The sequence below is a fragment of the Benincasa hispida genome, chromosome 11 (genome assembly GCF_009727055.1).
Source record: "Benincasa hispida cultivar B227 chromosome 11, ASM972705v1, whole genome shotgun sequence".
NCBI lineage: Eukaryota > Viridiplantae > Streptophyta > Magnoliopsida > Cucurbitales > Cucurbitaceae > Benincasa > Benincasa hispida.
The window spans coordinates 33,025,566-33,038,495 of NC_052359.1; the positions used below are offsets into that span (position 1 = coordinate 33,025,566).

The 12,930-nt window shown below is 34.7% G+C and overlaps 1 protein-coding gene across 1 annotated transcript; it reads left to right on the forward strand.

The window, feature by feature from the left end:
* Positions 1-1,024: 1,024 nt before the first annotated feature.
* Positions 1,025-8,260, forward strand: LOC120090316. The gene is made up of 4 exons (XM_039047891.1): positions 1,025-1,248; positions 5,134-5,407; positions 6,454-6,514; positions 7,415-8,260. The coding sequence occupies exons 1-4, from the start codon at positions 1,181-1,183 to the stop codon at positions 8,014-8,016; spliced, it is 1,005 nt and encodes a 334-aa protein (XP_038903819.1). The 5' UTR covers positions 1,025-1,180; the 3' UTR covers positions 8,017-8,260.
* The last annotated feature ends 4,670 nt before the right edge of the window (positions 8,261-12,930 follow it).

The following is a 12,930-nucleotide window of genomic DNA, read 5'->3' on the forward strand; positions in this document are numbered from 1 at the left end:
TATTTTTATACAAGGAAAAAAATGTTATGTGGGCTTGTTTCCAAAATTAATAGAGAAAAGACCAATAGACTTTATTTTATTTTTGGAAAAATTAATGAGAAACTAACAATATTGGGAGATTTTGTGAAACTACAAAATACACAAACCCGAACAAATATACAAACCAAAATGATTTTTTTAACTTCAACAATAATGCTTTTTTTTTAAAAAAAATGAAAATATAATAAGTGGAATTAATATTGTAGAGATAATAAAGTTAAGAGAAAAAAAAAAAGAAAGTTAAAATAACATATGGTTATTATAATTTGGGTTCTATTTCATTTTACTCCATATACTTTAGATTATCATATTTTAATTGCTGTATTTTCAATCAATCTTAAATTTAGACCACTTTAACAGTTTAATCTACTAGTGAAGTTAATATGCTGAAGTTAATAAATTTGTTTTTGGAGTATAGAGTTGTAATATGAAATTCCTTCTTAAATGAAAAAAATAGAGAAATATAAGAAGACGAAATTACTCGATAAATGTGAAAATAAAAATAGAAGAGAAAATAAAATCTTTAAAATGTAAAAAAAGAAAGAGAAAAAATAAATTGAGTTGTGGTCAAACGAACTCTCAAAATGAATTTTTATTGAAATTATATTAACAAAAAAATTTACATTAAAAAAAAACATTATGTCAGAGTTGTGGTCAAACGAACCCTCAAAATTCTTTTTTAAATTATAATAACAAAAACGTTTACATTAGAAAAAAACATTATGTCAATATATTTGGATAATTTATAATGAAATTGCTAATAAGACTATTTTTTTCGAAAAATTCAACAATAAACTAACACAAAGCCCAAAATCAAAGTATATTGTCCAACTAAAATAAAACAAAACCGAAATACAATAGAGGAACCAAAATATTTTCTTTTTCTTTTTTTCTTTAAATAACAAAAAGATAGAAAAAAAGAAAAATATTTATTTTAATAAAAAAGAAAAAGAAAAAGAAAAAGAAAAAGAAAAAAAACTAGAACTGCAGAAGGTCCCAAGCAATAGCGAAATTGAGGATCACTATAATGATATCACATTCTTCACCTTCCCGCGAGACGAAGCCCTAACCTCCCTCTCTCTGTTCTCTTCACTTTCTTTCTCTCTTTCTTTCACACAAACAACTGAACGGCGCAAAGCAAATGTCACGTCGGGAAGTTCGGGAATCCGATTCCAAGCGCCACCGTTCCAGATTCGATAGAGAACCCAGGTACCCTCTCCTCTTTTTTTTTTTTTTTTTCTGATTGCATCCCCATGTCTCTAAGTTTCCTGCTCATGAACACTTCATTCACTTTAAATGGATTGTCGTTGCATTAACTGCTGGAGTTTCCATGATTTTCCTCAGTATAATTTATTGATGATGTCATCGTAGTCGAGATGAATACTGTTCATTAAGCGTTTTACTTCCTATTCGACTATGGTCTTTCATTTTTGATTGAAAAGTAAATTTGTTCAATTTGGCTGTCTGTTTGCTACATAGTTGATTGACGTGGGGTGTTTAAATGGGTCTCGAGGAATTGGCTTTTTTGTGGAGCTCTCTGGTTTGGGAGGACGAACTTTTGTGCATTAGTTTTGGAAGTTGTCGTGGAGGATGGAATTAGAATTACTAAATCCTTCATAATGTTGGTTGGACTGTCTTTCAGGTCTTGCTTCACTGTTTTTTCACTAATGGTGGTGAGAGATTCCTTTTAAATATTTGTTAATTTTAGCTATAAATAGTATTCGTTCGGTAGTTCTTTTGTATGTCAGGATGAACTAGTTCATGGAGTTTTTTTTGAAGATGGAACTATGATCTACAAGTTCCCATCTTGCTTGGACTCTCTTTGAGTCCTTGCTCCATTATGTTTTCACTAAGGATGTGAGAGATCATTTATAAAAAACTCTAAATTTGAGATGGGAAATTGCATTTTCAAGCCTAATGTCTGTCCTTAGCTAGGAAAGATGGACACATGGATACGTATGGACAAGTGATGGACACGTTTGACACACCACACACCAAATCTTTAGTATTTAATTTTTGTTTTTTTCTTTGGTAATTTCAGACATGTCCAAATACGGTGGACACACTAGAGATAGACATGCCCTATATTTCTTTTTCCTTTTTGTTTATTTTGCTGGAAAAGAAGAGAATAAAAAGAAACTGCTTATATAAAATCACGAACACCTATTTTCCATTAACCGTAGGCAAGTGACAAGCCTAATTGCTTTCTAGGACATTTCTTCCTTTGAGATTGCAGATAGAGGGAGGAATCAAGTGCCCCCAAGAAAGAGTTGATGAAAGAAAGAAATAGAGGGATAGTTGCTTTTGTTTGGTTAAAATTGTGCACATAGAAAGAGAGAGAAAAATCAAGTTGGTTTCCATAAATTCTTCAAAACAATTGATTAAAGGAGAGTAGAGGATTTCTTTGACTGGAATTGTAACAGAGAGTCGAAGGAGAGAGATAGACACACTCGCACAAAGAATAGAGGTTTATTTTCTCTCCCTCTCTAAACAAATTGACTTCTATTCCACAACAAAACAAAGCAATTTACAAAACATCATCATCATTATTTTTTTAATTACAATTTACAAAATATATAAATCTTTTATTTTTAATCAAAATAGAACTTTTTGTCTTGTGACTCACATTAAACGTAAAATGCTAGGATGATTTCTTCTTCATCTAGCGATAATGAATCAACTCCTTTTATTTCTCTTGTCTCTTGTAATGTTGAAGATGAATCTAACCCACTTTGGAAATACGTGACCAAGCATCACAAGTTGAGTGATGGGGATGGAAATTTTGTTAGGTACTTAAGCACCATGGAGAACCATACCCCAAAAGCTAGCTATTGGGGTGGGAGAGCCAAGGCCACTTAAGTACCACATTGGTTATCCCATTCTAACCAATGTGGAACAAAGGCATCCCATACTACCTTGGTTCCTAACAATATCTCATCCCCAGAAAGCCGACGTCCTGGCGGCTACTTCGGCGATACTTCACTCGGCCACACCCGGTCAAAACCCTCCGCTGGTTCCACTTTGGAACGTCGACAACCGGCTCTGATACCATTGTTAGGTACTTGAGCACCTTGGAGAACCACACCCCAAAACCTAGCTATTGGGGTGGGAGAGCCAAGCCACTTAAGTACCATATTAGTCATCCCATTCTAACCAATGTGGGACAAAGGCATCCCATACTACCTTGGTTCCTAACAGCATCATGACGAATCATCCTCTTTCTATAATGCTACGCAAAATTCTTGTTGATCGTTAGAACGATACATTTTAGTATGTTATGTTTTTATTTTTATGCTAAGCGTATTATAGGAGTTAACATTTACTAAACCTATATTTAGGTACAATAATGAAGAATGGCTTCAAGAAGATAGCAGTCGAATGCCTCCATATAGAAATTTGGAAGTAAGTCGAGGAAGAATGAAATGTCTCGAGAAATGTTTTTAGCACTGGGGAAGAATGTGTGAAAATTCTCACCGAATATGCTAATTTTTGTACAAAAGGAGATTTTTTCTTTAGTTATGATTCCTTACGCGATGGGTATCATATGGATCCTAAACATTGGTGGATTCTCCATGGTATGCATGCACCACTCCTTCAATCATTAGCTTTGAAGCTACTTGCGCAACCTTCCTCTTCCTTGTGTTGCGAGAGAAATTGGAGTAGATACTCATTCTTTGACTCTATTAGGCACAATAAGATGGCACCACAACGTGCCAAAGACTTGGTATTTGTGCATAGTAACCTTCGTCTTTTGTCTAGAAGAACCCCGTGTTATTTGAAAGGAGAGACTAAGTTATGGGATATGCAAGAGATTCATTTGATTCTTTTGAGGATATTGGCATGCTTGAAGTAGCTATCTTGTCATTGGATGAACTGGATTTGGAGGCTTAAGGCTATGGTTTTTACTGATGTTAGTGAAGTTGGCAGAGGTGATAAAGATACAGCTGTTTTTAGAAGATTGGGATGGGAGCTTGAACTTTACATGGAGCTGATTATTGTTCTAGATTATTTGCTTTTTACCATTTAGTGCGTACGACAAGCTTTGTTGGACAAATAAGTACTCTACTATTGTCAACTAACTTGACCTTTTTATTTTTAGTTAGCACATTTTGTTTTTATCTAGTTTGAAATATTAAATATATCACTATGTACACATTCTATCCTAGTACATACTTGTCCTATTTTTTTAGTAATTAACTTGTCATTGTATTCATATTGGCTCTCATGTTGTGTGTACACTTGTCGTCTGGGTTCACACTTCCCAAGTTCTTGGGTGTGAATGGAAACTTTAGTATCTACGTGAGGGTGGTCAAGCTCTTAATATATCGTTTTTGATATTACCATGTAATGGAAATCTAAGTTTACTTTTTCTTCTCTCTCTCTCTGTTTTCCTTTTTTTTTTTTTTTTTTTTTTTTTTTATAAATAGAAATATATGTTTACTACTAATATTTTATGGGCATGTGTTTGACTGCTCTTACATGTAAGTTGATTGTTGATGGTTGGATGTATGATTGAAAATTGTACTTTGGCCAATCAATTTAGAATACTCATTTATGTTGTAGTATCCCTTATTATATTGAATGAGCATCTAGTGACGAGGATCTGTGCATTTTGAGAAATAGGTTGTCTGCATGGATATATTTTTAGCCCCAACTTTCAAAGAACATGTACTTTGATTGTTACGAAAGAAAAGACTGGACAATTGCTTTTGCAATGCTCAGTCTCGTAGTTGCTTATGTGTATTCATTCTAGCTTCTAGTTACTTCATGGTTATTGATGGCTACTCAGTAACACGAACACATCATTGTTATCAGCCCTGCGTTATGCTTGTTCAATTTAGTTCCAAAATGGCCTCAACAAAAATGTTATCAGCCTTGCATTATGTTTCACTTTCTTCCCTTTCAAAAGCAAGGGCTGTGAAGAGAAATACATTACATTATTTGGATATAGTGGTAATAAGATGACTCCATTCTTTTACTTCCAATTGAATCAAAATAATACTTAAGATAGAATAAGTGAGCGATACATTTAATATCACGCGAAGCTTAATCATGAAACTCTAATATAGCGTAAATATGACTTATTGTTACTAGTCCCAAGAGGTCAAGGAGGGACAGGAAAACATTAGAGGAGAAGTTATCTAGAAACTCTAGCTCTCACGTTGAAGATAATAAAGATCGGGATCAGAAACATGAGCTTCGACATGTGGGGCAAGACATGATGCCTCATGAGTCTTCATTAGCACTTGAGTCTAAACTAGAAGGTGAAGTTGGCAAAGGAGCAAAAAGGAACAGTGATGGGAGAGATGGAGGGACTAAACATTCAGTGAATCCCACTGAAGTGCCACGATCAAGATCTTATTTTCAGGTTTGTGCTACATTAAAGAATTCTTCTCATTAATTTTGTTAATTTCTTCCTTATTTAGTTTTTGACAATTAACATGACTTCAGTTTGGTTGTCCTTGTCCACTATTTATCCAAATTTCATGGTTTGATCTCAAGAATTGTTGGCAGAATCTTAAAGCTCATTATTGATATGCTTTACCGTTCTTTAATCTGTCATCTCAATCCCAAGTTAGTATCAGATTTTATTTTTATTATTTTTACTGATTAAAAAAAAAAAAAAAAAGGTTGGAAGCTTCAAATGTTTTATATTTTTATATTTGAATCTAGCTGTAATTGCTATTATACACGGCTTCTTTTTATATGAACAGTCGGAAGGGGACTGCTGCAAGATTTGGGCATAAAAATTATCTGACTAGGTCTACTTGGAGCTATTGTTTTATCCTTGCAGATATAAGTGAATTCGTTTGGGGATTTCCTTTGAATTTCACTAGATTCATAATCTACATAATATTTCATTCAAAGATTTACGCAATACAAAATAGTCTTAGACCGTTGTCAATGTTTTCTTGAAGTGAAATGAGGGATTTTATTTTCTTTGAAGAGATTGTTTGAAGTAGTCAGGTGGACATCTCAGCCAGAGCATTTTCTTCCTTGATAAAATAAAGTTTGAGGTATGCACTTTCACGTGGGTCGCCTTATTGAGGTGCAAGATAAGGTGCTTCAGCGGCACTCTGCACACCTTTTAAAGCTGTGTTGTAACATACTTATATGGCTTATGAAGGACATGTTTGTTGGGTCAAACATATTTTACCATTTTCTTGAGATATTAATTTAGATAGCTGTGGAAATTTCATCATCCATATTGGTAAAATTAAATTGCTCAGCTCAGTAATAATTCTCTCTTCTCTGTATTTCTCTCTCCTCCCTTCTCCTTTTTCCATTCTTTGTTGCAATTTAGATTACCCAACATTTTGCTGGGCTGGTGTAATTGGAATCTTGTTCAGCCCTGCCTTCGAGTGCATCCGTGTATATAACTTCTTAGGCTTGCCTGTGCATGTCTTATAACAGCACGATGAACGTGGTAATGCCGGGCAAGTTGGTCGAAGCTTTGGTCAGACTGCAACTAGTGGTGGGTTTCGCTACTTCCTTTTAATCCCCAATTCCAACCTTTTTTTTTTTTGAGTTCTCTTATTCTCTTATGCAATGACATGAGTATAGATAGCAGTTGCACAAAGGAAACACTGTTTAGTCTACTCTTTGTAACATTACCAATCATAGCTATTATGCATGTATTATTACAATTATTATTAGTATGATTATTATTATTATATTTACTTCCATGAATATTATTCTAAATATTTGGAGCAACTAATAGAAACTATTTTTTTTGTAGTTTAATGGGACCAAAACTATTTTTGAATCTCTTTTTAGGTAGTGTTCTACTTATGGCTATTTATTGGTGTGAATGCCTTCTCCTAATAAATTACAGTGTTATGACTTTTTTGTAACTCCATTTTGGGATCTAGGATATATGTCCATCCTCTTTCTTATTATTTTCATATTATCGATGAAATATTCCTCTCTCGGTAAAGAAAGAAAAAAGGAAACTATTTGTTTTTGTAGTAAATGCGTGTACCCATTTGTTCCCTCACATTCATGGATGAGTAGTAACGAAGGTATTGACATGTCAGCATAGTTATAGTGTCAAGGTGAAATTGAGAGAGAGCACCTAGTGACGTTTTGATGTACTTTTGCCTTTCATCTTAAATGGATCCGTATGGACTTGGGAGCAAGTCATACGACAATTGATTTTTCTACTGGTGCCAAAAATAAAATGTTGTAGAGGATGTGTTCTTATTTTTCTACTGTCGCCAAAATGTTCTATATACAATCTTCCAGCGGTCACGTTCTTATCTAGACTTATATAGGGCAGTCTTGCTCGAGAAAATTTAGAGTATCTCTTCAATCTTTCTATTCTTGCTTCTCTAATGATTTTGTATTTGGGTTTGCCTTGTTTTCCCCCACTTAGAGCGCAGTTGGTGGAAGGATTCAAAGGATCCGGATAAGGATAATGATAGAGCATCTGGGAAGACAACAGCTTATAATTCACAGCAAAGAGATGAGAAACCACAAGCTGCGAGGGAGGATAGGCACCATGATGGGTCCTCGAAACTGGAGGTCGATGCACTTGCTCCTGCTCGGAAAAGGCCTGCATTTAGGGAGAAGAAGATTACAGTAGGCAATGAAAATGGTGAGAAAGCAGCAATGGTACCAGAGAGTAAGAAATCGAGTGATCTGCACCAGCCTCAGGAGGGAAGGGAACGAAGAGAAGAAAGAGGCCGTGACACCAGTTATTCTGAGAAACTTAATAAGCATGTCAATGGAGACATGACTACCAGAAGAGATGAAATGAAGAGAGGTGGCTATCCAGCGAGAGAAAGGTATGGCAATGGAAGTGGTGGTGGAAATTACAGGGGAAGAGACAGATTTAGCGGGAGGCAAGGATATCGAGCCAGTGGTACCCGCGTAGAGAAATGGAAGCACGACCTATTTCACGAGGCTAATCGCAGTCCAACTCCAAAGAATGAAGAGGACCAAATTGCCAAGGTTGAAGCTCTTCTTTCTACTTAGGTTGGAATTAGCCAATGATGCCATCTGATGTTATTGAGTCTTTAGTGAATATGCATTGACAAAAATATTCTCAAGCCTAGTGAAGCATTTTGAAATGATGTTAGCTTTGTTATGTTTTTTCAAAACATCATCTCCTCTTTGATCTCTTGCTTCTTGTTTTTGATACATCTCAATGTAATTGAATTGCCGAATTCTATCAACCCGAACTAGCATTTCATTAGAGCTTTGGTCGATCTTGAACTCACTGTTATCTCATTTGTGGCAAGTCTCATTAGACCAACAAGGCATGAAGAACACAATGTTGCATCTTTTGACATTTCACACAAATGAGTTGCAGTCCTGATCATTTGTGGTTAGGTTCAAACAATCAAATGTGGTAGTGGCAGATGAGTTGGGATGAACACCCATGTTTTTTATTTTTATTTTTTTGCTTGAGAAGTACAAACGCACACGTAGAAAAAGAGATTCACCATATAATCCCACACAGAGATCCCAAACTTGGCCTCTACCCTTTTATTCTCTCTCTCTCTCTTTTTCCCACACACAAAACTTGCGCTCTCTTTTATTCTAGACTGGCATGCATTTATCATCATTGTAGTATTATATTACCATTCAGAGAATCCCACAGCTTTTCAAAATAGGATTGCACTAGCACCCAGGAGGGCAGTCTTCATCAACCCAGCATGGCATCCCAAAAACCAGGCATATTATTGCTCCAAGTCCAAGCCCTCCATTTTTCAGCATTTTTCTTGGGACAGATCATGTTTGAACCAACTCGGTTGCCCTCATTGGAACAATTCAATCGCTTCATCAATGGAGATGGAGTTGGTGGCTCCGACTGAATTGGCTGTGAGTAGCACGATGACCACCATTGCTAACACAACGAGCTTCTTGCTCATTCCATCATCACTTCTTTCTCTGTGGCTATACTTCGGTTGGTTTGGGTTTTGAAGAGGGTATATTTTTCTCTTGTACTTGTGGAAGTGTAGCGTGATCATTTTTTCCTTTTATGTGTGGAGAGGTCATTAACTAGGGCTTTGGTGTTTGCTCACCAGGAAAATGTTTTTCATATTTTTCCTTTTAGATGAGCCAGGTGGAAAATTATTCCAAGTTTGGGTTTAAGGATGCGCGACTCTATTATTTGTGGAGTATTGGTTCATGGATTTGGAAAGCTTTTGTTTTGTATATACAAATTTGTATTTAGATTGTGTATAAGAACGGTAAATTTAGCTGATGAATAGAGTTGAGTTTATGTAAACGTATCTTTTTTAGTTCAATAATTGTATGGTGAAAACTAGACCATAGATCATCGATCTTTAAAATGGTAGTTGGTGTGTCTGGAGTTTGAGGGGTATTGGAATCTTTGATCACTGAGTCATCGTATATGCTTAAAATTAGTTGAGTCATACTCAGATTGACAAAGCCGACTAATCTTATATTGCTTGAAAGGTAAATTTCGAATACTAAGATAACATTTGATAATCATATGGTTTTTCATTTTTGGTTTTAAGTTTTAAGACAATTTATAAAACTTTAGACATGCTTTTGCATCCATAACATACATTAGATGTCTCATGATTTAATATATCACTTATATTAAAATAATTGAAACCCTAAACATGTATACTATATATTATAACATCTTATAACATACTTTCAATGCATGTAACATGCTTCCTATGGTGGGACTTTAAATCTACATGGCATACTATATGCACATTCAAGATTTATTTAATTATAACATACATCACATGCACAAATAATTAAACACAAATTTATATAGTTAGTTTTGGCATTCTCAAGTAAACAAAGGTCTAATTATTACAATAAAAACCAAAACTGGCTCCGAAACACTTCTGGAGTGCTCGAACCACCTTGAACTGGACTCGAACCTCTCGAACCGGACCTCCAATGTTTAAGAATTGCTGAACCGGGCAAAATGCCATCGAGTACCATCGAGTAAGACATCGTGCATCGAGTATGCCATCGAGCACGAGTATCAAGTATGCCATCGAGCATCGAGTATGGCATCGTGCATCAAGTATGTCATCGAGTATCGAATATGCTATCGAGCATGAGCATCAAGTATGTCATCGAGCATCGAGTATGGCATCGTGCATCGAGTATGGCATCGTTCATCGAGTATGGCATCGTGCATCGAGTATGTCATCGAGCATCATCATCAAGTATGACATCGAGCATCAAGTATAGGGCAGTGGCTGGAAAACCAGTTTTTGCTACTCGACCTTCTTCACTTCTTTCTTCAATTACAACTTAATTTCAACTCTAATGATTCCAATCGAATTATAAACACTTAATCACACATTAAGGCCCATCAATTAAGAGCCATTTACAAGAACTACAACATAATTGAAGAGAATTCAATGTCAAAACTTAGAAAAACCATATCAGTTCACCATTTTCATACAATTTATGAAAAACACCCACCAGGCCAAAATTAACTCGAATTAAATGCTTAAAAGATACTCTGATACCAATTGTTGGATTACAGAAACATGCAACGGAAGAAACAAGATTATTAAGCATTTTATTTCCTTAATTTTGACATCAAAATAAGCATGTTCATAGGGTATTAAGAGGGTTTCAACACATACCTTTGAGGATCCTCTTTAAACATGAATTTGAGTTGCAATATTCTCCAATTCAAGTCGTAGACCACCAAGAGATCTTCTCTACTATTCTCAACATGAATTTGAGTGGTGGAACTCACAATTGTTCTGAATTTGTGAATGAGTTGGAGTGGGTTTTTAGGTGAAGAAGAATACTTACTGCAGAAACAATTTTCCAATAGCCTCCCATTTCAATCTCAGAAATTGAAGTGGTTTTTATTTTTTTCTACATGCAGACACTAAAGAGAAACCCCAATGACACTTCAATTGCATGAAGTTAATGGGCAAGGTGTGTTAATTTAGGAGAAACACCTCCTTACTTCACTAAAATGTGGAAAAGTCCACTACCAAGTTTCAAATTTTCAATTTTCAATTTTCAATTTTAATCTTTAATTTTAATTAATTCAAAATTAATTAAAATCAAAACCAATATTTCAATTTCTGAAATTGAAATAAAAATGAAAATTAATTTTGTTTTTTAATCAATTAATTAATTAGTAATTTAATATCAAATATTAAATTAATTACATACCTAATTTTAAACATGAATCATATTCATGTAATTAATATTTAAATATTATAAATTTTCCAATTTTATTTAATTTTGATAAATTAAACGTTAATTAATTATATCAAATATAATTATACAAACCCTAATTTGAATTTGAACTATTCAAATTCAAACCCTAAATTCAATTTGAACATTTCAAATTGATATCATTCCAAATTCACTCAATTTACTTATTCAAGGTGTTCATGTTTTACGAGCTAGTAGAGGGACCTTATAGATCTACAGATCATGAGCTCCAACGATTTGAGATTAATTGACTAAAACTATTTAAACCGAATTAATTAATATTCGTTAACTATCGAGTCACACCACTATAGCTTGATAGTTGCACTCTCCTCATTGCAGATATATTTGTGTCTATTTGATTTAACCATAATAAGTAAGTCGACCCTTCACAAGTTGTTCGTAATAACGGTTGGATCAAATGGTATTTTACCCCCAAAATTATGTTTTCCTCCTTAAGTTCCACTGATCCTTTAATGAACAATTGGTTTGTGATCCAATTACTAAACTGGATCCCTCTTGGGCCAATGAGAGGGTGGGGGCCCCTTGTTCAAGACCCGGATTCAGCACTTAAGAGAACAACCTTCCTCCTATCCCTAAATCGGGTAGGCATGAATTCCATCTTGCACCCTATGTCCCTAGCTATCTACCCGATCTTATCCCTGAGATGGGAGGCTTATTGAGTCGACGCTGTTGAGCCAACCCTCATCTATATAAATCTAAGGAAAATCCCAAATAAATAGGAGTTCATAGTTAGCTCAGGGTTAAGATCGAGTTACCTAGGTCATCTAAGCGAAATAGTCAATCTTAAACAGTAAACGACGTTATAAAATAAGAGTGACTTATTTCTTGGTTCGATCTTACGCAAACTTATTGCATAGGACACCCCCACTCCTCATGTCAATATATGAACGAATCAGGATCACTTTGTTTGTAGCACCTTACAATAAATTGTAATAGCTACAGAGTGGGCCACATCCGATAATGTTACCAGAATAAGGCACCCAATCTCATTCATACACTATAGATCATTTTGACTATTTACTTGAAACTGATCTACTTTTATGTCTTCACATAAAGTTCAAGTATCCATATAATAGCCATGAATCTTAGTTTATTGGATTTAGTCTTTACAAGTGCAATTTACAAATTCAATAACAACTTTATTGAAGAAATGTTGAATAATATCTTTATTGATAATAGAAAATGTTTAACTCTACAAACTGCAAGTTTTAGGACATACAACCCAACAAACCCAATAAACTCTAGTTTTAGGACATACAACCCAACAAATCATGGATCTTAAAGAAACTATTCTTCACGTTTTTTTTCTCACCAGAAGATCACAAACTCTTCTACCAAAACTCATGAAAACAACAAGCACGATCAAAGTAGAGTCTCCAAAGATGAACACCACCACAAGAGACTTCCTCACTATTCTCAAGGTGAGAAATCAAGGTAGAGGTATGAAGCTTGCCTTCTTAATTTTGGTGAGGGAAAAAAAAGAACTTTTGAGAGAAATCTTATAGAGAGGAATAAGATAAAATTATGCAGAGAGAACTCAATTGCGTTTCACGTAATGAATTGCTTCTAACTCCTTTTCCCTTTCCTGTATATGAGAGATGGGGGGAATTATAAAATAACTCCTTTTACAATGTGGAAAAACTCTCATGGGAGTTATTTTACAATTTAATTATATAGCATTAATAT

What these genes read in the sequence shown, in the direction of transcription:
- LOC120090316 (XM_039047891.1), top strand. Translation starts at nt 1,181, where the DNA reads ATGTCACGTCGGGAAGTTCGGGAATCCGATTCCAAGCGCCACCGTTCC. An exon ending in GATCAAGATCTTATTTTCAG is followed by an intron (nt 5,408 to 6,453) that starts GTTTGTGCTACA and finishes GTCTTATAACAG; the next exon opens with CACGATGAACGTGGTAATGC. An exon ending in TGGTCAGACTGCAACTAGTG is followed by an intron (nt 6,515 to 7,414) that starts GTGGGTTTCGCT and finishes TCCCCCACTTAG; the next exon opens with AGCGCAGTTGGTGGAAGGAT.